Source organism: Talpa europaea (genome assembly GCF_964194135.1).
Source record: "Talpa europaea genome assembly, chromosome: 5".
Taxonomy (NCBI): domain Eukaryota; kingdom Metazoa; phylum Chordata; class Mammalia; order Eulipotyphla; family Talpidae; genus Talpa; species Talpa europaea.
Window position 1 is genome coordinate 45406450 of NC_140071.1, and position 27842 is coordinate 45434291.

At 37.2% G+C, this 27842-nt stretch overlaps 1 protein-coding gene across 1 annotated transcript; it reads left to right on the top strand.

Moving 5' to 3' along the window:
- Window positions 1–1565: 1565 nt before the first annotated feature.
- On the top strand, window positions 1566–8079 carry MTX3 (metaxin 3; the record flags this gene model as incomplete). The annotated part of the gene is made up of 9 exons (XM_084233344.1): window positions 1566–1679; window positions 2194–2263; window positions 2590–2666; window positions 3722–3814; window positions 4263–4445; window positions 4584–4660; window positions 5036–5193; window positions 6553–6641; window positions 7969–8079. Exons 1-9 carry the CDS (start codon window positions 1599–1601, stop codon window positions 8077–8079), a joined length of 939 nt encoding a protein of 312 aa, XP_084089470.1. The 5' UTR covers window positions 1566–1598.
- Window positions 8080–27842: the final 19763 nt, after the last annotated feature.

The following is a 27842-nucleotide window of genomic DNA, read 5'->3' on the forward strand; positions in this document are numbered from 1 at the left end:
AATTTTAACTTCATTACAGCTTTGGCTCCCCCAGAAATAGAATCTTAAATCAGCCCATTAGGAACTGCATGATCACCATTAGTTATGTAATCTGCCTAATAGACTCCTAACATCCCCCCTCCCCAAGGAAAGTAAATTTTCAATAACCAATTCACTTTTTTTTGGGGGGGGGTTGTATAACCTCCTTGTTTCTTTCTCCTCCTGCCTATAAACCTTTCATTCTGTGCTGCTCTTTAGAGCTCTTTTCTATCTTCTAGATTAGATGCTGCTTTGTTCATGAATTGTTGAATATAACCAGTGAGATGTTTAAAATTGACTCAGTTGAAGACTTTAGCAGACTGGAACTGTAATTTAGATGATTGTGCAAACAGTAAGCTGGACTTCATGATTATTTATTGAATTGTAATTTTATGAAAAATTTCAGGTTTCTTTTGAACTCTCAGTTGTGCAAGGGGACACAACCATCTCAGTGGGTCGGAAAGATGGGAAGAACTCAGATGAATGACCAGGGAAGTATTCCAGAAGGACTATTGTGCCTTAAAACCCAGCACTCAAGTCCTAACTTCAGGACCTGAAGTAAGCAAGTTAGGGTCATGGCATTTCCAAGGCTTATATTTCCTCTTTAATAGTTCTTCTGAGAAACAGTCATTTTTATGTTTAAGAAACATGTAATACATGCCTATGAGGTCCACAGACCAGACTGGCTACAGGATTTTCAGAATCCAGTTGAATTAAAAAAAAAAAAAGCAGTCACTTGTTTAAAAAGTAGTAAGAATTTTAAAACAATGACAACAGAACATTGAGGCAAATGTGGGTACGTCTAAGCACAGAGCCCTGTGTGACTACACAGTTGTCACATGCAAAGAGCTGTTTTTCTTTAAAAAGCTTCCAGTACAAGGAAAGGCAAAAAGTATGCACATAGAGTAGAAATTACAATTCAAATATGTACAATGGACTGTAGGAACCCCAAAGTTTCTAACTTTGTAAACTTGTTCCAGGGAAGCTGACGGTTAAGCTTATTTTTAATGAACACTAGTGGGGGAAAAAAGATATTTTAGAGTAAAGGAAGGCAGAATTCATGGACTAATTCCAGAAATAGGTTTTTTTTTTTTTTTAAAGAGGGTGGAACACATGAACATGAGGGTGACATAATTGAGATTGAGAGTAGAAAGTGGCAAAGGCCAAATAAAAGGGGGAAGGGGTCCAACAATTATGTAGTGTCTATGGTATGCTACATTCCTTCCCCTCATGTCACAATTTTAAGCACTCAAAAATTTTGTAAATAAATTGTCATTCCTATTGTACAAATGGACTGGTTGAAGCCCAGGGTAATAATGTTCAAAGAGTTCAGGACACAGTTGGCATCCAATAAATACTTGAGAAATGACTGGCAGGTTTGTCTAACTTAAAGAGTAGAACTCAACCTCCACGCCAAGCTGGCTCTAAGGTAGCTTTTACCCCCTCCATTGGTGCTTTTTCCGCGTCGCTCCAGAGCCCAAAAGTACCCTTCCCTTGTCTCGCCCCGCCCCCTTATTTTCACGTGCCGGAAATTGGGTGGCAAAAGTACTTCCGGGACAGCAAAGGTCAGCTCTGGCAAGATGGCGGCCCCCTTGGAGCTCAGTTGCTGGGGAGGCGGCTGGGGGCTCCCATCGGTGCACAGCGAGTCCCTAGTGGTGATGGTGAGGCTGTCTCGCGGGCCAGGGTGCGGGAGAGAAGGGGCGGGGCCAGAGCGCGAGGTTGTCTGAGCCGGGTTCAGGCGTCTTGCCTTGGTTTCCCCTGGCGTTGCGGGGCCGAGGCTCGCTGGGGCATTGCTAGCTGCAGCATCCTGGACTCCCTCCTGGCGACAAGTCACAACTTGGCCTGTGACTCCGCCGACGCCTGGAGGCAGAGTCATGGCTGCCCCGCATGGCTCCGAGTTTCCTCAGTCTTGCAAAGCTGTCTGAGTAGTACAGTGAAAGCCTTAAGTAGGGGGCGCGCGCGCGTCGCCCCGCATCATCCCTCCGACTCTGAGGAACAGTGTCCTCGAAAGCCGGATAGCCGCAGTGTGCACCCTACTGCCTACAAATCGCGGGAGATGCGGCCCCAATTCCAGGCGATTCCGCCTTTAGGGAAGCGGGCTGTGAAATAAAGCTGCTTTGCAGATTTGCTTGCGTACTCTTGTCTAAAATGTTTTATTGCAAACTCTTGTTTCAGGCTTATGCCAAATTTTCTGGTGCACCCTTAAAAGTCAATGTCATTGATAACACCTGGAGAGGTTCAAGAGGTACAGTTTAAAGTTTTAAACATCCTTTTCTTTCTTTCCCCTCCCTACTTATAGCCATGGAGTACCTTGGGGCTTTAGTTTCTTCTTACCCTGACCTTGGCTGTGTGTTACTTATGATTTGGCATTCTGAGTAATATTTTAAAGTGCAAGCCAAATTATGAGAATGAAAGTGTTCTCTAGAACTGTTTGTAAAACTGCTAAAAACTAAGATGAGCTTACTCATTTTCCCCCTCCAGACATGCATTTGGTATTGTTTTTAGGGTATTGGATTCTCTTCAGAGGAAAGAGAAATGTTTCCTTGTATGTAAACTGTTTTTTGATTATAGGAGATGTACCAATTTTGACAACTGAAGACAACATTGTTTGTCAACCGGCAAAAATACTAAACTTTTTAAGAAAACAGGTGGGTGGTTTCTATTGAACCAGTAAATGTTAATCTCTGCATGTTATTTAAAAAACACATTGAAAGGTTTTGAGAATTTTTTGCTGACTCATTTGATAATTGGAGGTACCTGGAGTTTGATTTTTAAAAAGACTTGAAAAAATGGAATAATAATAATACATGTTGAATATTTGTAACCAGTTGTAATTGTCCTGTATTATGAAAGTTGAGTGGTTTGTCAGCTGTCACTGTTGTTTTCTTGTCACATGATGTGGAATAAAGTACAGCAGATTCTTTAAAAAATAAGAAAAGACTGGAGAATCACTGCTCTAAAGCACCAATTTTACTGTGAATCGAAAGTCATGTGGTGAGGTATAGTCAATTTTTTATTTATTGAAGCTTAGCTATAAGCAGATTCAGTTTAGCCATCTGCACTACTACTATATTGGTATGATTGCCACTTCAGTTACATAGGTGCTACACATTTTGTACTGAGTATGACATCAGAGTTCCCATCAACTAGCAACTATTTTTTAAAAGTGATGGTTGCAGTTAAATGTTTCCTGAGATAATGTATCAAAAATGTTTGAACAGTAAAAATTTATATGGTGTATCCAAAATGTTTAAACATGTGAGATTTATATAAATGGAAAAGTTATAATTGATTTTGCCAATACTTTAAAGAAAATGAATCATGTCCACAAAATTTGGAATTTTTTTTAAGTTGGAAGGTTTTCTTCCTTTGTTCAAGGGGGAAAAATGCAAGCAATTTAACCTTTCCTTTATTAACGAAAATAATAGCTTTTATTTATTAAGTTTGTACTACATGCCATGCATTGAAATAATAACAGTTAAAAAATCGTAACTTACATTTATTGACCTTACTGTATGCATGCTATTTGCTAAGAACTTCATTTGCTTAGGCAGACTTTGTCACTGATTTTGTATTTCTCACCACCCCCCTTATAATATCATGTTTGCCAATTATGAGGAATTATAGGAATCCTAATTTATTTGGCTTTACTTTTTGGGGATACTCTTGACATTTGAGGGTTTTGTTTTATATTTTTTAACAGAAATATAATGCTGATTATGAACTCTCAGCAAAACAAGGGGCAGATACACTGGCTTACATTGCTCTCCTTGAAGAGAAACTTCTTCCTGCAGTGGTGAGCATTGGTGAATATTACAAAATTTTAATGACATAGTTGAAAATGACTGTTTAGAAGAAAAATAAGAGGGTTTAAGACAGGAAATTTCATTTATATATTAATCTTGAATCTTATTACTGTGAAACTCTATTCTATTAAACATTTAAGTAGTATGTGAAACTATTAAGTGTAATATCATGTTGGAAATAAAAATTCTTTGTAGAGGGTGGAGTTTGTTGCTCCATGTATTCAAATTGGGTGAACTATAATTCTGTCATTCATTAAATATTTATTGAGCACCTACTACGTGCCAGGGCTTATTCTGGGTGAATAGGATATAGCAGCCAATAATACACATTTAAAATCTTGTTTTATTCTTGAGTGATTCTTACTGGAACATTTGTCTAACATTTAGTGATACCTTTTTTAAATAAAAGAACATCCCTGTTTTTTCCCACCTCTTCAGCTTCACACGTTTTGGGTTGAGAATGATAATTACTTCACTGTGACAAAGCCATGGTTTGCTTCACGAATTCCTTTTCCCTTGAGTTTGATCCTGCCTGGAAGAATGTCTAAGGGAGCACTTAACAGGATTCTCCTGACCAGAGGTGCGCCTCCCCTCTACCAGCTTCGAGAAGTAGAAGCACAGGTATGATGGAATTACTTTCAGACAAGGGTGCACAGGGACAAGAGTGGTAGCAGAGATGAACTAACCTTTAGATACCTGCCTAAAAAGGAGTTGTAGGGCATCTTTTCTACCTTTGAGATATAATTTCATTCTTATTAGATATACAGAGATGCCAAGGAGTGCCTAAATCTTCTGTCAAATAGATTGGGAACATCTCAGTTTTTCTTTGGGGATACGTGAGTACATAAAAATCATTTTTATGTTTTGTGTGCATATAGTCAGCGAGCAGTTATTTAAAGAAAATTTGTTTGCCTCTCTGCCACCCAAAGGAATTTTTCACTAAAAAAAAAGGCTGAATGGGCTTTTACTATAGGAAACTTAGTCAGTGGTAAACAAACATGGACTTAGCATGCTATACGTGTGAATTTAAAACATCTGACTATTCCCACCTTGTCTCCAATCTCTACATAACATGTATGAGTAAAAATGAATCTTTAATTTACAACTTAATTTTCTTCCAAATAAAATAATTGTTACAGTAAACTAGTTGTATCATAATTGCAAATTAATATTTTTCTTAAGTGCTTTAAAAAAATCCTAATTTTTTTTAGGCCTTCTACTTTGGATGCCTATGTTTTTGGTTTTCTTGCACCTCTTTATAAAGTACACTTTCCCAAAGTTCAGTTACAAGAACATTTGAAACAGCTCTCCAACCTGTGTCGCTTTTGTGATGACATCTTAAGCAGTTATTTTAGGCATAGTCTTGGAGGTAAGCCTGTTGTTCTTCAATTAATGTTTGTTTCCATACAGTATTGCATATTCTCCTATGTATAAGTAAAATCATTATAGATTAAAGAAGCATGGATATTGTCTTTAAATGCCAGTTTGTAGCACTCCAAAAAGTTGCATTTTTCCAACTTACTTTTATTCTCAAATGTTCATATTTAAATGGAGAAATAGATATTTGTCTTTTGTTTATTCTTCTGGATTTTATACATTTCCTATTTCTTGTTCTTTAAATATTGCCCCTTTGAAGTGGGTCATTTTCTTCTAAAACAAACCAATGGTATTTATCGAGTCCTTGCTGAAAGATGGTATTTATCCTAATGCAAATGGGCAATTACTTTAAATGTTGCTTCTAGCATTTTCCTGCGTGAACAGAAATCAGCAGCAGATTGATTTTGGTGAGGTACACTCCCATGATTCCACTACTTGAAAACTGATTGCAGCAGACTGAGGTATAGTAAACAGAGGGCACCTGCCCCTTAGGATATGATTCTTTGGGAGCATGGGGCCTTGTGCTTAAGTGATTGGGATGCTAAATTTGGACTAGGAGAATTGGCGGAAACAGAAGTTAAAAAGGAAAGCTAGCTTAGGCACAGTTTATTTCTTAGAGTAGATAATGTGTTTTATATTTAAGGAGGGGTTAGTAAACTTGACCACACAACTAATACAAAATCTTGGGTCCTATTTCACATTTACTGAATAAAAATCTCTTAGGAAAAGCAAATATTATTTAAAAAATGAACAATGAGGGCCTCCCCTGGTGGCGCAGCGGTTGAGCGCTGGGCTGCTGGGCTGCCCACAGCCTCTGTGGTGCCAGTTTGTTCCCCGGCCGCCGGCGAGGGTCCCAAAAAAAAAAAAAAGAACAATGATGTAAAAAATAAAAAAAATTAAATTATTAAAAAAAGATCTTAGGCATAGACCTCAAGAATATGTATTTTTTAAGTCTTTTCAAATACTTTGGATGCCTGGTGTATAGCTGTTTCAGAGTCACTGCCTTAGAAAGTTATTCAAATAGTTTTAAATAAAGACCTATTTAAAATTGGTGAGAAGTACAACTTCAGTTTGAGAAGAAAATGAGTACTGCTGTGCTCTTCTACTAATTATTTTGGCTCATGGCAAGCACTTGGCTAACAGTGTCTGGTGGACAAACTTAGTCCTTTTGTCTTAGCGTTTGACTTTGGAGCATTTCTATCCCTCTTAATTTTGCCTTTGAACCAGAATGTTTTTTCTCTTGAGTGTGGGGCACTTCAGAGGGTGGATAGACTCAAAATACTTTTAATCTAAACAGTTTTAAAAGCTTTCAAATTTTCCTGTCTTTCTGATTTCTGTCCTGGCTTCTTAGGCATCTCTCCTGCTGGACAAGAGACAGTAGATGCAAATCTGCAGAAACTCACACAACTCGTAAATAAGGAATCCAACTTGATTGAAAAGGTCAAGGTTACTTCAATCATTTTATAGTAGTTTAGTATTTTTCTTTTTATAACTATTATAACTTGGGTTATGCATTAACTTTACCCTCTTAGTTTTTTCTTTAAGAGTTTATTTTTCAGAAAGCTGTTTAAATACAAATTTACAAAGTTGTATATAATTGAGTGCTTTGAAGCCAATAGTGGCTTGATTGCATTGGGGAAAGATCTAATTATGGTACTGGATTTACACAATTAGTATTTTTCTAGCTAGGAGAACCAAAAGACAAAGCAAAAATGGTTCTTGCTTGCTTGTCTGCTTCTCCGAAGGTTAACACTATTTCAGATTGTAAGCATGTGTGCTTATCTTTCTTTGTGAACAGTACCATATCTTTTTCTTTCTTCCACGTGTACTGTTTTATTTTTTTCTCCTTCCTGTTTTTCTGTTCTAAATGTCGTCTATAATTTTTCATCACTGTGGATAATTTTGCCACTTTGGAGTTTTCATTTGGTGAGAGATATATTGAGGAATTGGGTAAAGGCGAGAACCAACAATGGAAATTTCAAGGGTGATTCTAGCTGGAAAAATACACAAGAGTTACACATTTTTTCCCCAAATATCTGGTAACTTTTTTCTCTTATACAGTGAAAAATACTTCATTCTTTCGTAAACAAAGGTAGCTTAATACAATAACACTAAGTAACTGTGTTGCATGGGCTTGATATGAGTTCATTCATTTAATCTTCACAACACCTCTGTATGCAGGTACTCTATCATTTGTATTTTATAGTTGAGGAAATTGAAGCATTGAGAGTACCCTATATCACCTGCCGAAGGTGATTTAACTGGTAAGAGGTAGAGAGAGAATTTCAATCCTAGAAATTGGTTTCAGCATGTGTTTGGTAGTTAGTAACCATCTCACTTATGAATGATGTTAGAAATAAGGAATGATTGTGTCTGCCTTTTTTTCTTCACAAGTTTGTTGGGAAAGTCAAATGAAGTATTTTGTCCAGAGCAGGTAGACAGGCTTTGTAAACTGTAGCACTTAATGTAACAGAAGTATTGCTTTTACACATACTATTAGAAGTACTCTTAAACCAAGTCATGCTGTGGTTGAGTTCAGCAGACGGTGTCAAAGATGAGCCATGTTGCTTTTATACATACACTGAGTCAGCTGGTATTTGAGGTATGACATTTAGAATTCTTGAGAAATTATTTGCAAATAAAAGGTTTCTCTAGCAATCCAGAAACAAATGGTTCTGTACTCTTTTAGGCTAGTTTGGGTGGGCAGTCTCAATCCACAAGTGGTACCATAGCCATTAGTCACAGGTATCTTTTGTGTTTTCTATAGATGGATGATAATCTTCGTCAAAGCCCTCAGCTTCCTCCTCGGAAACTGCCAACACTTAAACTGACTCCAGCAGAAGAAGAAAGTAATTCTTTACAACGATTATCACCCTAACATGCTTTGTGTCCAAAGTCATGTGATTGTTGCAGTAGTCTCTTATACTAAGTGTTGTGGAGGCAAAAAGAAAATGCCATTAAGAGGTATGAAGAAGACTCCTAAAACAAAAGAAACTTTCTACAATCTCTATTTTTTTTAATTAGGAAACTTGTATTTTAGCTTGGCAATGCACTTTAAATAACATCAAATTGAATGCTAAATGAATCTGGGGAAAAAGGAAAACACTGTACTGTATATATAAAAAAAAAAAAACCTGCCTTAATCTTGGCAGATTTTTGCCTCTGGTTCACATGTTGCTGACCAAAACTATAATTCTGTTCTGAATGTGCACTCTTAATTTATTCATGTTGATGTATTAATTTCATTTTCTTAGGTCAGTATTAATATTTAGTATTTGGCTCTTTGGCTGAGGCTTCTTTCTTCAGTTTAGAAATATGATGCCTACATTAGAAATTAGAATAATTATAAATTAATAGAAAAGTTGGCATTTAACTTTAAAAAGCAGTGAGGAATGTGCTTTTTTAATTATGCTGTCATAAATCTAATCTTTCAGGGTTTAGTACCATATATAAAGGTGTCATATTAATCTGATTATATGTACTTCAATGTAACACTAATATTTGCTGATGTGTTCAATATAGTTAGCAAGGGCTCTTTTAGTTTATTGGATGAATATGGCAGCTTTAGACCTCTGTATGTATAGTACAACTTTAACTTTAGTCATTTTTTTTCCTTGGACTGATTGCAGGAGAAATGAATGTGTTGGTCATCACTATTATACTAGGCTGTAAAGTCTTATTGAACCTTGCCCAATTGTTAGCTAATACTCAGGAGAAGCCCCACTACCAGAGTAACAGAAGTACCCACTGTGTCTGGTCTAGGTCATTATGCTTAGTTCAGACCAGTATTTATTCTTAAGCGCATTATGTAGTCAAAGGTTCTATGACAACTTATAATCTTCCATATAGTTTATAGTTGAAGGGCCCAAAGGAATAATCAGAAATAGCAGATATTAAAGACTAATTTCTAACAGTTGTTAAATGGTTAAAGGATTTTACTTATTGTATAATAGAATCTTGCTTATTTTAGTAGCTGAGGTGCTTCTGTTGTCCTAAAACAGCTTCTGGGGTTTTCAAAATACAGGACCATGTTTTTGATTAGTGTCTTAAAAGATTACTATGGTGCTCAGAAACCCCCATGTTAAGAAAAGAACCTTATCTTATATGAGCCGAGTGGAGCTCAGTTGTGTTTGACTTGCATCTCCCAATATGTCCTGTATTTAGATAGCTATTTAAACAGTAATCTTTAAGTCAATATGAGTATTTTTTCCTTGGAAGTTTTAATTAAATGAGAAAAAAGGTAGTCTTCATAATCATGATGTGTTCATGAGTTGGGATGCATTTAGGGAAAATTCCTAATGAGTTTCACATTACTTCTACAAATGGTGAGGGAAGAGAGAGAGTTAATTTTGCATTAATCTTTAAAATCAGGTTATTAGTTTCCAGCAATCTGAAATCTGTGAATATTTTATAGTGAAAATCATGACCATGGGACTTTATTGTTCTCTAGAATTTATGTATATTGCAGAAGGGTGGTTAACCCATTAGTTAGATATGTTTGTCCTACTCAGCTTAGTCATTTTCAATTATGATTTATTGTAAACCTTCCAAAAAGCAAAGGAATGGCTCACAGTTGTAAAATAGGACAATTACAATTAGTTTTTTTTGAAAACAAAAAAATTGTAGGAGAAAGAGCAATAGCAACCTTATTGTGCACAGTGTATAATTGAAGGGCAAATGTAACTCCATGTTTCTTCTTGGGTAAAGTCAAAAGTTAAAAATTACTGTATAAGTTTTCTGCCAGTAAAACTACTAATACCCATGAATAAGAAAAATCTGGGAAATCACATTCCTAGGACATACAGACATCAGCCAGTAAGTAGAATGTAATGTTTCAGGTGTTGAAAGTTTAATCAGAAGTTATTTTAGAATAACAAGCATTTGTCCTTTTAGTAGAGAGGGCAACTGTAAATATAATTTGCTTTTGATCATTCCTGCTTTGAATTCCTGTTAGTCTTACAGTACATAGGTCATGATATTTTCAGACTACCTTTTCCTAAGATGTAAAATGTGGTTTAGATAAGTGAGAATTTATATGTTGGGGTACTTAGTTGAGCTTTTTTGATATATCCCAATAAGATGCTAGGAAGCAATATCTGAGCACAGACCACTCTAGGGACCAGCGACACATACAGAAACCCTTGGAAAAGAACAATTTTTCAGATTGGGCAGAGACCTTATAATCAGCTTGTCAGGTAGGCTTTGGATAAAGCTTGAATTTGCTGAGTGAGATAAGTGGTCCATAATCTTAAAGTACTTGGAGGTGATGGCGGAGGATAATGTGATAGAAAGGAATATGTGTTTATATTTGTTGGTAGTATAGGATTAGAAAATTGATCAGATAATCCCCATAAAAGATCCTCATCATCAGTTATTCATAAAAGTAGGCATTCTCATGACATAAAGCAACTAAAGAACAGAGGATAGGTATTGCTTCACAGTGGTTCCCCCCACCCTCCCCCACTACAAATGTTGGCATTGACAAACAAATCAAATTTCAACTTAAATAAGTCTGTATTAATATTTGACTATTAGAGAGTTTACATTAAGTCCAAAGCATACTGATTTCCATTTGTAATTTCTGTCATTTAAAATATTGCTAGATATATTAACATGAAGAAATGGGAACACTTATTTCAGTCAGCTAAGTTACTTTCAGGAGTCTGCAAAAATGGAAACAATTTAGTCATCAAAAGAGGCAGGAATTGGTAATAATGACATCTTAGAATAGCAATTGTTCAAGGTGGCTTCATGTGATAAAAGTGGTATTTGAAGTTGGTAGTATGTTTTCTGAGAGCCTCTTCCAAGGATATATATTTAGATTCTTTTATAGTTTTCATAAACCAAACATTTTAACCCTTTAAAACCAAACTCTGAATGCTTAAAGACAGGAAGCTCACTGATAGTACATAGGATCTCTCTGTACTCTCTTTTGCTACTTCTGTGGGTTTGTAATTATCTTAAAATAAAAAAGATCTTAAAAAGGAAATTTAATAAAGTAAATGTATTATTATGTATTAAATTAGAATTTAAAATGTAACACTCCAAAGATAATATTTAGTATTCAGTTCCAGATGAATAAATACATAAGAAAAATATAATTTATTTCATTTTTGAATTTAAAGAAAAAATTAAACTCATGTTTGTAATGAATTATAATGTAAAGACCTTTTGCCTTATCCAAAAAGAAGAACAATTTATCACCAAGAATCCTTTTCCCTAGAATATCAGACAAGATCATAGGCTTCCCTAGGATATCAAAAATTCTGATCATTCAGAAATTTGCTGTTAGATGAACTAAAGGTTGAAAATCCAACTATTTTTAAAGATTTGATTGAGGCTTCATTCGATTTTAGAAATGGTGATTTTCACAGAAATGTAAAGATAAGTTTTGTTAAAGGGTTTGCAAAAAGACAGTGTACCCCAAAACAAACTTGCTAGGATATAGAGTTTGTTAAGAGCCCAGGTTACCTGTCCTAGACTCTCAGAATCAAAGTAGATATTGAAATTATTTGTTCCAGGCCAATGACTACTAGTGAGAATTAATATTACTGAACAATGATATAAGAAGGACGTTTAACTGTATTTTTATAAATAGAGAGGGGGAATGCTATAATGGAAGACTATTCAGAACAAAACAAACTAGTTTCTTTAAAAACATAGGAAGGTGAGTCTTTTTTGTAGCTTCATTATTTCTAATTTTTCGTCATTAATACTATAAGCTTTTAAAAACATCTTTTAGCTCCTAAAGGCAGAATGTATTATTAAATGACTAGAAGGTTCTGTGGCCAAATAAATTTTGGAAATGCTGGGTTAGAAACAATTAAGGGTCTGTATTTTATATACCATTTCCCTGGTTTATTTTAATGTGTGTATGTTTTTAAAAGTAGGTGGAAATTGTGTTCTGAGAAATACACATAGGGAAATAACTGCCTTAAGGTGTTTTTACTTGTTTGACTCATTGCAAAGGTTTGTTATTGATGGGTTCCTTTTCAGTGGGCAGTGATAAAATGGAAACACAGGTGAGGACCCCTGGACCATGGAGTTGAGAGAGTAGTGGCTACAAGTTTAGGATACTGGATTCTTAGACACATGTGAGGTTCCTGGTCTGTCTAGCCCCTTTCCCTTAAATAACAGTTGGCCTGAAATAGCTGTATATGGGTATGAGCTAGTGTTTTTAGAAAACTAACCAGTTCCATGAGAAAAAGGGAACCAACTTGTACTCCGGAACAATTTTCTCAACCCTTTATGGCTTTAAAAGTGCCAAAAAGACAATGGGTATTTATAGAATTAAAGTCACATACAAGCTAGTCAATTTGGATGGATGGATGGATGCAGAAGTTTACAGTTGTTGCAGTGACAGCAGAGGAAGTTTAACATTTTCGGTTATATTACTAAAGATGTGGTCTAAACAAGGGTTGTATGTTTCTTTGCATTTTCTAGGATGAAGGTTTAGTTTTCATTAGATGTCCATATCCTAAATTATTTAAACCTCACTAGACCTCCAAATTTCAGAGGACTAAGTATGTTTGATTTCATTTCAGAGCATAAAATCAGATCACTAATCAGGCATATGGATGCTTTTCATTTGTTTTCCTCAATGTGTACAGTTGCAGATTGGGAACTCCACATTTTATATGTGTATTTGATAGAAAGTTTGCCTTGCAGTTTTGATTTGTGTGTAATGGTGAACATCTAACCATGTGAGAAGCAGTTGGATCTTTGTTCTGATTCTTTAGTTTTCCTCATGCAAATTTACAGATATGCCTTTTAATCATTTAGTTTACACCCAGATCACATTGGAAATCAAGAAAAATGACTTGCCAGAGTCTCATCAGGTCTCAGTGACTCATGCATTATAGAGAAGGTTATACTGACCACTCGTTTTTTGGACGATTGACTAATTTTCCTTGTACTTCTGGTGTCTTTATCTCTTGGAGAGAGTGGGGTGTACTCAAGTTTTTATGTTAAATACATAAGGAAAAGCTTTATTCCTCATCTAACTCAATGTTTTATTTTGTAAACTAGGAAATAATGTTTTTCCTGTTTTCTGTTCATCTTAAAGTAGCAACTGGAATTGTTTCTAATGTAACTTTAGCTTTCTGGAAAATTGACAGTAAAGAAGATAAATAATTAATATATGTATACATATACTGGTTTTGTCCTAGTGTGCAAATACTAGGTTTTGCTATAAAGTAAACAATCTTCAAAATAAGCAATGTTAGTCTTAATTTCAATATTCTAGCCTTGCCTACTGGGAATATATTTTACTAAGAGACTATGTATAGATACCCAGAAGTGGTGTTAATGATCACTGTTGTAAAGAATTTATTCTGATAAATGGGAAACTGGATATAAATCAAAATAGCTATTTTCACAATAAAATTTCAAATTGCCTGAATGTTTATTAATCCCTGATTTAATGTTTTTATTCCTTGAGGTACGTATATTCATTGGGAAGAATTTTTGGGTGATTGAAAATAGTTATTCAGTGCTGGAACTGAGCTGTATAGATAGTGGCTCTTTTTAAAAAGTTCATTATTTCTATGGTGCATTCAGATGACTTATGCTCTTTCCACTCCAATCTAAGAGAGGTTAGAGACCTGCCCTAGGCCACTGGTATGTGTATAACCTTGGCTTACACAACCTTTCAGGGCTACAGTTTACTTATCCTTTTGGAATTTTAAGTTTATTTTAAATTTCCCTTAAGCCCACCTAGACAGTTCAGTGATGTTCCATGTAATTGAATAGAAGACACACACTGAAAAAAAACAATGTAATTTTAGTTTGGGGGGTGGGGGCAGGAGAGGGAAGGATATTTATGTATTTTTGCTTCTTTTTTTTTTGTGGGCAGGAGATATATATACATATATATATATATATATATATATATATATATATATATATATATATAGAAAGAGAGAGAGAGAGAGAGAACCTTACTGGAGCTGTTAAGACAAGCAAGGGTAGGTTCCCTGAAGGTAAGATGCTCAGGTTTATAAGTACTGTTTCTCTCACAAGAAGCCAGATACATCTTTGTTGTTAGTTTTATCCTAAAGAACACAAATGATAATTGCAGGTGAACTTTGGGTTCCAGATGAAAGATCCTTAGGTGGATTGAAATGGTTAATAATGATCACATGCTCTCTGCAAGGGAACAAAGAAAAGAAAAGTTGTGTGGACTAATAGAACTCTTCTGATGAGAGACATTTGTAGTGGCAAAGCTGAGAACCACATAGCAAAGAAATTTTGGTTCTTAGTTGCTCAACTCAAAGTCTTACCTTAAGCTTGGGAAGAAGAGAACTTTTAAATTTTGCCAGATTGTGATCTTGTCCTAAGTGAATCTCCATGGGAGATTCATAGGAGAAAGACTGAGATAAAGGGGAACCAGTAAGATCACTTGTTTGAGACATGTATATCAGAACAAGAAGGAAATGGTGGTGAAGAAATGTAAGGATTTGTCTTACTCAAGATCATCTTGTAATTAAATTCCTAGTTTTACAGCAAATGTGTACTTATATCTTCATGATCTAATGGGCAAGATCTTCACGAGAAAGAATGAGAAACTATGGTTCATTTCTCCAGGTGCCTTAGTCAGCCTCTTGGAATGCTTTAGACATCTACGATTAAGAAATGAAGACCACTGAGCATCATCAAAGACATTTCTAATTTCTACTGTAGCCAGCTTGAGGCCCCCGAAATTATATTTTTCCAAGTGGGAGAGAAGTTATTACATTTGTCCTACTTTTTTGACTAAAAGTAAAAATAGAGAAATTTTAACATTTACAAATACAAGTAAGGATTGGTTACTCTGATCCTATTTGGGGGAAGGTGTCCTTTCTAGAACCACATTTTGAAAATTTCAAGAAATCTTTTGGTATAGAAGAGAGCATGGCACTTTCCAAATATCATAGTTAAGACCAAACAGATTTTAGTTTTATTTTAAGAGCAAGAAGCAAATTGACTTATCTGAAGACTGTCAGATTGCGCCTATGCTGATATGTGCTGTCCCAGTTTTCTACATGTAGGGGAAATTGCCTTTTTCATCTAATGAACATGATTTACATTTTGCATTATATACACTATCTGATTCACATACTGATAAAATAGTTTAGAAAAAGGTGGGAAGAAATCTAGTAGATGCAGAAATTAAGAGGAAAAGGAACTCTAGATGTATCTGGTGATGAAAGAGAGATAAAGGTATAAAATATAGAAAGACAGTGGATTTTAGAGTTAGAAAGTCAGGCTTAAACACTATACTAAATATTTTGAGTAACTTGCTTGGTTCTTAGTCTGCATTGCTGTTTACTGCAATGCAGTGAAATAACTGGATCTGAATGTATGAACATTTTTATGTGTTTAGCATTAAAAAATTATCAAAATTTAGAAGATCCCAAAAGAGTACCATCCCACCTCTTATGAATAACCATTTAACATATTGGTAGCTATTCTTTCAGTCTTTATTTTTTACATAACCACACAGCTATACATAATCCTGTATATAGTAATCTCATTGTATATACTGTTTTGTAAAATGTTTTTTCATTCAGAAAATTTTCTAAGTTATTATATATTTTACATGATCTTAAATGACTACAGTTTAGTTATATGGGTGTATTATTTATTTCATTTTCTTGTGGTGGAAATTAAGATAAACCCCTCTAGTAATGGTCTTTGTTACATATTATTGAAGTTTCTCAGGGAGATTGTGATTTATAGTCTCTGCAGCCCTATGGAGGGCTGTATTGCAAACCTACTGGCTTCAAGTATTATTTCTTGATTTCTTCTTCTGCAACTTGATAGGTAAAAAATAGTATTTTTATTTGATATATATTTATGTGGTAACTATTAAGGTTAAATATTTCCCCAAAATGTCTACAGGAGATATATATATATATATATATATATATATATATATATATACACACACACACACACACATAAATTATAAAATATATATATTATATATAATAATAATATATATTATATATAATATAAAAAATATATATGTATTTCTTCTAAGTTGTCGACATAGATTCTGCATTAAAGACAAATCACTTAATTTCTTTGGAACCCTATTTCCCCAGCTATCTGATGGGGTTTCCCTGTGGTCTAAGTGGGATAACACAGGGCAGATCCAGAATATGGCAGATGCTTAGTGGTATTATTTCCCTTCATGTTCTTTCCTGGATTAAAAGCCTCTAGAGGAAGGAGACTCTAACTCTACTGTATGTCAGCACCTAGCACAGTGCTTGGCACATAGAAGGGGCTCAGAAAGTTTATGAGGAAGGAAGAAAAGATAGGTTTGAAAACATTTTGAGGATATCAGGAAAAGGAGTGAGAGAAGTGGAAGCTAAGAGCCAGTGAATCAGCAGTGAGAAAACGGGTGGGTTTCTTAGCAACTTAATATTAAAATGCAAGAATTTAAGTTTTATTCCCATAGTTCTCCTAAGCAACAATTTTTTTAAAGATTTATTTTTATTTATGCATACAAGAACTGGGGTGTAGGCCAGAGGTGCAGGGGGTGAGAGGATTCACCAGAGACAGAGTGGGGAACAGAACAGGCAGCTCTACTGAAACACACTGCTGAGGGGAGCAGCAGGTGAGACGGGAGAGGTCTGCTGCGCCATGTGGATTAGCTCCCTGGCCAGGGGATCGAACTCAGTCTGCAATGGCTAGATGGTGCTGAGACTTTAACCCCTACATCACCAGGGAGGCTGAGCAACAATTTCTTATAGACTGAAGTGGCTAAAGGACATTAAATATCTATATTCAAGAGTTAGCATTGAAAAGTTGAGTGGGTTTTTTTTGTTTTTTGGTTTTTTTTTTGGTAAGGTAGAAGGTATTTTAAGTATACTAAGAAAGGTGACTAGTTAAAATAATCACATTTTTGCAAAATGAATAGTTTTTAAAAAATGATTATTTCTGATTTTCACATATGAAATTTGCCTAGGAGTAGGAGTAAACAAGTAGTAATAATATAATCATATTAAAAATTGGTAGCAAGTTAAAGTAACCCAGAGTTGTGCTTCAAAAGGAGGGATGAGAACTAGTGTCAGTTTTTGTTTTATTCAACATGTCCTGTGACTGTGGGGGAGAGGGAGTCAGCGGTTCGTTAATGAGATTTGCAGATGGCTTTAAATTGAGAGGTATTGTAAACAGCAGGAATGACTGAGAAATGATACAAGAGGATCTGGAAAGGTTAGGAACATGGACAGGAAATCAAATGATTCAGCCTGGAGTAATGCAAGCCAATCTGACATCTGGGGCCAAGTAAGAAGAAATACAGATACGCCATGCAAGAGACAAACATGGACATAGTCATCTCAAAGGAGGAGGAGTGGATGGTATTAGAGGAAAACATGAGCAAGGTAGGAAGCTGGAACTATACTGTCGAATCCCTACTATGTGCCCAATACTTTGATTTAGTCCTGTCCATACTGATTTCTTTTTACTGAGGTCAAGCAGTGTACTGCTGTGTAAGAAACAGTTTTTGAGGATTAATTCACAAGAGCTCTGTACTTAATGGAACGAAGTTCAGCTGCCCTCTAGTTGACACTGATGGATGTTAGCAAATATAGAGAGCTTTGTGGAAGTGGCCTGGATTCTTCAGAAAAGCTCTTGTGGGAAAAGATCACTCACCACATTCCTGTAGGGCGTTTTTTTTACTTGGTGGGTATTTCCAGGAATTCTTGAAACAGCTTCCTCCAGGCTATGCTAGTTGCCAGCAGCACACAGGGGTCCCACAAAACCTTTGGTGAGTTAGCACAGGAATCCAGCTTCAGCATGGCCTGGCCCATGAAGTGGCTTGTTCCTTCCTGTCATGTCCCTCTCCCTCTCTCTACCCGTGCCTCATGTTAACATCTAGTAATGCAGCACTCCTATGGAGGGCCCTTTGTTTGGGTTGTCTATACTCCTTTATTCTTCTCTCGCTATTACTGTCTAGTGATCATTATATTTCCTTTGGAAGTCAAATTTATTGGCCTAATTTAGGAATCCCCCAATATTTAAAAAAAAAAAAATGAAGATATTACTTCTCATTTCTTTAGTTACAAGGGCTTGAGGAATTGCTTATAGTTAGGAGATAAGGAAGGTGAGGACTAAATTATTCTATCCGGTCTCCATTTTAAGAACACCAGAACATTGTACAAAGAATATGTTGTGCATATGTCAAAGACATACTGCTTATAGTTCCAGCTCTAACTTGTAAGATACGTTAATGGTTCAGATTGGAAGCCTGAAGCTGAATGTGTCACTTGTCCTCAATAACATTTGCCTTGTAGTAAGAGCCCCTTGTGGCTAAAAAAAATTCATTCATTTTTTTGACAAAATTGACTGAGTACCTCATATGTCCTAGGCACCGTTCTTGGTTCTTAGGATACATCAGCAAACAAAGCAAAGATCTCTAACCTTGTGGTACTTACATTCCAGCAGAGGGAGAAAAAAATAATGAACCTAATAAATAAGCAGATTACATAACACAGTAGAAATTGATAAATGCAATGGAAAAACAAAAAAGTAAAGCAGGGTGGGGGGCTGGGGGTGCTGAGGGTAGGGGTGACAGTATTAAGTATGGCAGGAGTCTCCATTATAAAAATGGCATTTGAACAAAGATTTGAAGAACTATTGGTTTAGCCTTCCAGGTATCTGACAAAGGCTATTCCAGGCAGAGGGCGTAGGGAGCAATGGCCCACCATGTCTGGCCAGTCTAAGAAACAGCAAGGAAGCCAGGGTCTCTGGAGCACTGTGAGCTAAGGGGAAAGTAAAAGAGATGAGGTCAGTAAGTTCGGGGGTGGGAACAGACCAGGTAAGAGCCTTATGTTTTTACCCTGAGTCATTTCAAAGTTCTGACTAAAGAATTTATGTCATTGATTACTTTTTTAAAGGATTACTTGAACCACTGTGCTGAAGATAGACTAGAGGTGGTGGTGGGTTGGAAGGATTAGAATGATAGCAGTAGAAGTGGTAGGAAGAGATTGGATTCTGGATGTGTTTTGCAGATACTAGCAACAAGATTGTTAACTAATATGATGTGGGTAGTATGAGGGAGAAACTAAGGGTGACGGCAAGATTTCTGGCTTGGGTACTGGATGGATCTGGTTGCCATTGACAAAGATAGTGAAGGCTATATACGTGTAACAGCCTTTGAGAAGAGATTGGGAGTCTGCTTTTGATATATTGAATTTGTGATGTCTATTACAATTCCAAGTGAAGATGTTAAATAAGCACTTGGGTAGATACAAATCTGGGGTTTTGGAGATACAAATTTGGAGATACAAATTGAAGAGTCATGAAGATAAAGATTTATTTAAAACCATGGGACTAAATGAACTCATCACGGGTATAAGTTATAGAAGAGAGAAGAACTGAACCCAATGACCTTCTGAAGGCTAAGAGATCATGGAGAGAAACAGCAAGAAAGACTGAGACCACTGAAATAGCAGGGTATCAAAAGTATGTGGTGTCCTTGAAGTCAACTGAAGAATAAATGTCAAGGAAGAGGGAGTGAATGGCAGTAATGAATGCAGCTGATGGGTCATATAAGATGGGAATGAAGACTTGACCATTGGATTTAGCAAAAAGTAGGTCATTGGTGAACTTGATGAGGAGTTTCAATGGTGTGGTGGAGAGTAAGTTTAAGAGCGCCTGATAGGAATAGGTTTAAGAAATAGTAGGGGAGAGGAATTGGGAAGAGTGAGAAGAAATGAATGATAAATATGGTCTTTGTAAACAGCATGATGGGACAAAGAAATGTATTTAGAGGTAAAACTGCCCTCTCTTGGGTACCTGAGCTCCCAGCAAGGAGGTGGCCACCTATTATGTATATTTATGTATAGCTGCAAATCAAATCAGCATGTTGCCAGTAGTGCTGAGCTAGGTCATTAGGAAATCTTCCCTATTAACAGAGATCCAGATGGGGCTTAACCAAGTTTGTCAAGTGATTTCTTATTTATTACAATATGTTGCTATTTGAAACATGGACTTTTCCTCACTTAGCTCAATGAGGAGTTAAATTTTTTTCTTTTGTAAGGTCTAGCATATTAATGCTTTCATACTTAGGCCAGATGATGCAGAGAAGTCAATCACTGGAATATTTTCTTCTTTGTGGATTTCAGCTTCCATGGTTTAGGTAATAGAGTTTTCTTCCTCTACCCAGGACTGGGGCCCAGAGAACTAAGCCCAAATGATGTAAATCTGCATCTCTATTTTCCATTTGAGCTACTTAATGACTCTGTGCATTCATCAAGGACAAAATGAGAACATATTTGAAAAGTAAAGGATTATCACCATAGAAAGCATTGAGGAGACACTGTAACTCATAAGTATGTATTGGGGAAATGTAATGTTTTAAAGGTACAGACTAGTCTGAAAGCAAATCAGAAGCCTTGGTGTTGCCTTTCTCTTGCCTTCTCTATTGAGTCAGTCACCTAGTCTTGTCAGTTCTTCACTAAGGCTGTCACCCCAATCTGCAAGGTTCTTCTTCCCCTCATGACCTTTTCTTTTCTGCGTCAGTGCTGCAGATTCACCATTGGTCTTCCAGTTTCTGGTTTTGCTCCTTTCCGAAACATTCTTTACATTATTCAAAGGTGACCTTTCTAAAATGCAAAATGATCACCCTTCACCCTTGCTTAACACCTTTTAATGGCTCATTGTTATCAAATCCAAGCTCATTAGTACAGATTTTAAGACCTTTCATTATCTGGGTCAAGTTTAACTATGCTTTACCTCACCATTGACAATCCAGCCACCAAAGTCTCCTAAATCCCCAATTTCCCATACTTTCTTTTAAGTCTTTGTGATTTTTTAAAGATTTATTTTATTTATTTATGCATACAAGAATTGGGGTATAGGCCAGAGGTTTGGGGGAAGGGGTGAGAGGATTCACTAGAGACAGAGTGGGGAGCAGAACAGGCAGATCTACTGAAATACACTGCTGAGGGGGGCAGGCGAGGTCTGCTGCGCCATGTGGGTTAACTCCCTGGCTGTATTGAAGTCAGACCACAGTGGCTGGCAACAGCTTCATAGCACTGAGACTTAACCCCTGCACCACCAGGAAGGCCCTCTTTTAAGTCTTTGGATGAAGCTGCGCCAGTGACTAAGAGGAGAAGCCACAAAATCATCTTAGCAAGATTACTAAAAGAATTAGATTTTTAGGCTCTATTAAAATAGAAATAGATGGGCAGGCTTTGTTTCAGAATGCTTTATATTCAAACTATGCTAAATGTTCCTATGTGCATGGGTCATTCATTGGCTGCTTCTTTACTTGGCTTTGAAAACACTCAGGGCTCAGTTCTTGGCCCTATTTTTAACACATTAGTCACTCACTTTACATATTAACTTTATATACTTTCCCTTGTTTTCTTTTCCATTCCCAGATCTTTATATAACCTATATTTTGAAGTCTCACAGACTGACATCTTAGCCCAGGCATCTCTTCTCAGATCAGTCTCAACCAGAGTAGCTGTCCGAGAGGTCTGCAGCGATCTCACATTTGTGTCTAACGCTGAACTCTAATCTTTACTCTGCCAACACCTTTCTCTGCTAGTTTTTCTCCTCAGTAAATGTCATCTGCATTACTCAAGTCAGAGACAGAAAAATTTACCTCCTTTTTTAGTTTTCTTACAAATGAGAAAAACATCTGAAATATTTTATATATAATGTTTCATTCTTTTAACAAATTTATAAAGTAGATGAGAGAACCAAAGCACAAAGAGGTTAATTTGCCTAAGGTCGTCCAGCTTACTCGTGGTGGAACCAGGATTTAAGCTCAGATAATCACTGCAGCTTCGAGTCCATGAGCTAAACGTTTAACCACTAGTCAGCTGCTACTTTTGGCACTACCCCCACATCCAACTTATCAGAAGTGCAGTCAGTTCCACTTCCAAACATGTCCTGCATCCATCTACGTCTTTCTATCAGAGTTGCTACCACCCTAGCCTGTGGCTGAGTCTGTCGTCATAATTCCATGGACATCTTTGCTTCTGCTCAAATTGTCACACTTAGTCTTCTTCCAAAAGAACCAAGGTCTTAGCTTAAATATAATTTAAACTGAATTAAATTAAATTACATTTAATTTAAATTTAATTTAAATGAGAAGCCTCTTTTGGCTACTATATTTGCATCACATCCCCCCACTATTCTTTTTCATCTCATCTTTTACTTTGATAGTAAATTGTATAATTGATAATTTTACAATTGCATCTATTTTTAAAAGTAATCACCATGAGAGCAAGAATTTTGCTTTTTTTCCCACCATCTACCAGTACTTAGCACAGCACTTAACCCACAGCAGGCACCTAATAAATATAATGAACAGGTGGATGAATGAGTGAGTGACTGATACTATCTCAATGAAAGTGCAGTTTTACTTCTTTATAATGAACTAATGGGAAGAGGCTATATGTATTAATGAAAAAATATACAATGTGCAGTTTTACTTTATGTTATTATTGTTATATTGTTCTGATGAAGGACACAATATAAATCTAGTGATCATTTCACCTCTTGCTTCCACCCCCACCACTCCTAAGATATTCTGTTCCTACCTCATATCTCTATCCCAGTTCAATCAGCCAGGTTTGATAGAAGCTCACCCAGGCTGGGCTAAGTATATTTTCCTGTTCAGAACGTGGAATGAAGAAACAGAAAGAGATATTTACAGTCACTGTATTCGCGCTTCCTCCAGCTATTTATTGAGCTTCTAGAATGAACTGATCATTGGGGATATAATGAATAAGACCTAGCTCTCTTCAAAGGCATTTACAGTTCATCCAAGAAAACTGCCAAGTTAACCTGCTATTGCAGTTCATGTGCTAAGTTGCTGCAACATTGGAAGTTATCAGAGTATATAGGAGAAGAAGCTTATGCAGTCTTGAGAAGAAAGATTTTCAAAGGAAGTAATATCTTAACTAAAAGAAAGTTTAATAGATGCAGGGAAGAGTAGGAGTGAAGGGAAGGGTATTCTAAACAGAGGGAACAGAAAATGCAAACGTCGTGTATTTGGTCTAGATGATGCTGAGAGGTGAATGTGATCTCCATTGTGAAGGACCTTTTTAGCCTATACAAATTTTTTTTTTGTTTTTTTAAAAACTATATCGATTTTTGCTTTGCTTCTATTTTTTTTTTTTTTAAAGATTTATCTATCCATCCATACAAGCACTGGGCACAGCCAGAAGCGCAGGAGGGTAAGAGAATCCACCAGAGCCAGAGCGGGGAGCAGAGAAGGCAGAAGGACCGAAGTACACTGCCGAGGGGAGCAGCGGGCAGCAGGAGAGGTCTGCGCGCCATGTGGGACCCTCCTCCAGTGGCTGGGGAGCAGCCGGGGATGGAACCGGTGCTGCAGAGGCCGTGGGCAGCCTCGCAACCCAGCGCTCAACCGCTGCACCACCGGGGAGGCCCTACAAAATTCTGACTTTATCCTGAGGCCACTGAGAGTTCTGAACAAGGAATTTTAGCAAAGGAGTGACACACTCAGATCTATACACAAGAAAAATCCCTGAGGTCTCAGAATGTATTGGAAGAAATATACCAGTTAAGAGATTGTTATAGGAGTCCAGGCCATAAATAAAGAAGGCAGGAATAAGTTGGTGACAGTGGGAGAGTGATGTTTAGGATGGTGATATGTGAAGAAGAAAGGAATTAAAGATGATGCCCAGGTTTAAGGCTTATCCACAGAACATAGGAGACACATGAGGGAGTTCAAGGAAGAGGCTGGGGCTGGAGTCATAAATTATTTTCATAGAGTTAAGTAAAGTTTTAGGGTTCATATTATACAATGAGTTTGTGGAGAGTGAGAAAAGAAGTCCATGAAGAACCCCTGAGTAATTCCACCATTTAAGTACGTGGGTGAGGAAGAAGAGCCTGAAAGAATTTGAGAAGATGTGTCATTTGAGTCAGCTGAAAACCCAAAGAAGATTAATGTCAGAGAAACCAATGGATGGAATGCTTTCCAGAAAGGTTTAATGAATGTCAGTGCCTGAACAAAAAAGACCAAAAAACAAGGGCAACTTCAAAGTGATTACATTGTTTGGGGGATGTCTAAGGTAAATGAAAATTTCTCTCAATTAAATGAACATTCTTAATAATCTTATATACAGTATTCACCTGATTTTCCTTCAGAATGCTAAAATGAGCTTCCCTATTATTCCCTAGCCTAATAACACTACCAATTCTTTAAGACTGTGAATTTGGATTCATGAGGGTTTTCTGAGTTTGGTTTTCAGATTCTATTTCATGTCAATTTGGGAAGTGCATATGAATGTCAGAGTTGAGAATGTGGAAAAAAGTAGACATAAGGAAAATTTATTTTAAAAATGTTTTTCAACTTTAAGAAAAGCATCTAACAACCCACTAAGTTTAACATTTCATGTGTTTATGACCTGTCAAAAACTGCCAGAACATTACTTGTGAGCAAGAAGAAAAAGATGTTGTCTGTTTGTCATCTCTCAGAACATCCAAGTTCTGAAGGCCACTTTGCAACCAAAAAAGAACTTTCCTTCATCGGTGGACATATGCTGAAGAACAGAAACATCAGTAATAGGATCCAGGCCATGTACTGTTCATTAAACAATTAGATGCTGATGCCAGCTAGTAATCGCTTTTTTCCATTTTATTTTCAACAGTTTAAGTGTTCCTAAGAGGCTTGTATGGGATTGGACCTGGTATTTTAATCAGAATTTTAGTATATTTTCAGTATTAGCAACATCTCCCTCCCTCCTCCTCATACTGAGCAGTAGGCTCTCCTGGGTCTGATTTGTGCTCCTTCTTCTGAATGTTTAGTTAATTTAATATACACAGTGGACATATTCTGGAAAAAAACGCAAGTCTTCTCAGCAGAGTCATTTTAAAGATTAGGTACTGTTTAAAAACAAAGTCATATCATTTATCACAATTATAAGGCAGGAAATACAGTGCTCTACAATATTTAATTAGAACTTTTCTTTAAGGAGTCTTGTTTTCTTGGTCTTACAAAGACTTAATTTTCCTAAGAATGATTGTGACATCCCTCTGAAGTTGAAAGTCTTGGAACAACTCAACAATGTTTATTGAATACTTTCCATTTAAAATTATTTTACTGAATGATCACTGAAATAGAAAAGAAAGCACAATATGAAGGCATTCATGGTCAAGGCTATTTATTCTTGGGTCTAAAACAGAAGGTCTGAGTCAGGGCTGGAGTCTGAGCATGGCCTTTTTTTCTTCTGAGTTAATGCAAGAGGGGCAAAGATGGGTGACAGAGGGCATGCTTCCCTGTCTGCAAACTGCAGGTGTCAGAATACATTATAGAAAATGAAGATTTTCTATAACAACTTCATTTCTAATTCCAAGATCTAATTTCTCATCAGTGGCAAAAAAAACCCCACAAACAAACCAAAAAATGCATAACCTTAGTGCCTCCTGCGGTCCTCTCCCTCAGGTTATTTATGCCGGTATTTTTGGAGTTTCGGCAGTATGATGGCCTACCTGGTCCTCACATCTCTGCCTAGACAATGTATCTCTGAGACAGCCTTGACCTCACCCAGCCACATGGCCCCCTCAGGCCCAGGCACCGTCTGTGCTGTCAGCCATGTGCTACTCCCTTCCACCTTTCCATCCTGCCCCCAAGCATCTCTGCTGAGGCTGCTGTGTAGCACGCTCACTTCACCCTCCCAGGAAGCAGGACTTACAAATCCTTCTCTCTGTCACTTCTACATTTGCCTTCCCCTAGCTGTACAGGATCTTTCTAATTTAGGGAAATTGTCCTTTAGGACTTAGGCATTGTTTCCAGTGCTTGGAAGGAAAGTGTTTGCCCTCTCTGCCCTTCCACAAACCTCTCATGAGGCAGAAGCAAAATTATTACCTGCTTGAGTGGAGGGGAGAAAAATCTGAGATACAATCATGATAGGTAGCTCAAAATATTCCCATCCCAACACACATCTCCTTGACTTCCTCTTCCGAGGCTTGGACATCCAGTGTTTGCTAGGAAATACCATCTCATTCCCTCAAACCATGTTTTCTAGGAGCCAGTGAGTTCATACAGACACAGGCACACCCAACTACAGGGAAAGCCTGGGATCTTGGGAGAACAACTTCCCTTTAAAGGAGAAAGAAGCCCTGGTCCATCTGTCTCAGCTAGAGAACCCAAGAAAGAACCGGGGAATGAGCACACCCATTATGTGAATCTTGAATCCTAATTGAGGCCCAGGGTGCTTATATGCCCTAATTGGGAGGACCGTATGGAGGAACAGAACCATAACCCCAGAGTGGGCCCAGATAAGGCTGCTACGCGTCTGTGTCTTTCATTCCGTGCCACATGTATGCAAAATAAAACACATCAAAAAGAGCAGGATACAGACGATAAGCAACCCTTCCCCTCTCGTCAGAGAGAGGCCTGGGAATAAGCCAAGATGTCATTGGGCCCCATTAGCAGCAGGAGATAGGAGGGTTGATGGCCCAAGGTCTGTTAGGATCACAGTGGTTTCCCACCACTCCAGAGCTTTGGCAGGTCGCTGAGAGTTACAGAGCATATGGCACGGCTGACAGGAGGCCAGTGGAGAGGAACAAGAGAAGTGTAAGGAGTAGCATGAGTTCCTGTGAGCATCTTCTGCGCTGCCACTTGGATCCTCCCAAAGACACAGAAGAAAGGCCAAGGAAGTTCTGTCATTAGGCAGGTGGGGAATAAGCTGGGGAGGTAGCTATTACTTGAGCAGAACTAAGGACAAGCTGTTAAAGAATTTGTAAGTTAGAAGGCGCCGGGGCAGTTACTTCAGCATTTTAATATGTGTACCTAAGTGGAATAAGGTGAATTTTTTTCCTAGATGGACCTGCGCTTAAATCCTAGGTTTCTGTTAGTTCAGATATCAAGCTCTTCAACAAATTACGTGATCTCTTGTTCCTCATTGACAAATGGGGACAGATTTGGGAAAGTGCCTAGCATAAGGACCAAATAAATGAGATTTTAGTGTTGTTACTGCCACTATTATCATCTGATTCTTTGATTTCACTAGTGAAAGCTCAGACCAGCAACGTAGGGAGTTTTGGGTTTCTGTTTTGGGTTTCTGTTTTGGGCTCTGTTTTGGGTTTCTGCATTTAAGAGTCTGCATTAAACCAGTTAAGAGAAAAGTATAAGCAAATGATCATGGGTGACTTCTGTGAGGTCCTGGACAAACGGTCACTCTTGTTCACTCATCAAAGTCACCATAATTTCTCTGGGAGTATTGGGACTGAGTCTGCAAAAAATGATGGCGTTGCTGAACCTAAGCCATAAACAGCAGTGCTGGGCTAGAAATAGCTTTTCATAGAATGACTTTCTTTGTCAAGTCAAAGACACAGCTTACAGTGGGCTTGGAACCACAGAAACATCTAAGAGGAGAAATTTTTTTCCCTCAGGGTGACACCCACGAATCTTGCACTTTCAAAATAGAAATGGCCAATTTCTAGAGTATATTATTTGGACTGTTTTAGAACAAAAACACAGGAAAAGATACAGGGGAAGGAGAGCCTTGGTAATTTATAACAGTGAAACAGGTTCATCAAATCAAAATCCCAGCAGGCACCGTAAGTTATAGAACTCCCAAACATTCTGGCGTCCACATCCTCTGTTGCCTGTTGTCAGAAAGCATGTGTGGACTTAAGAGCCAAGTATGTGTCCCCAAAACTCAA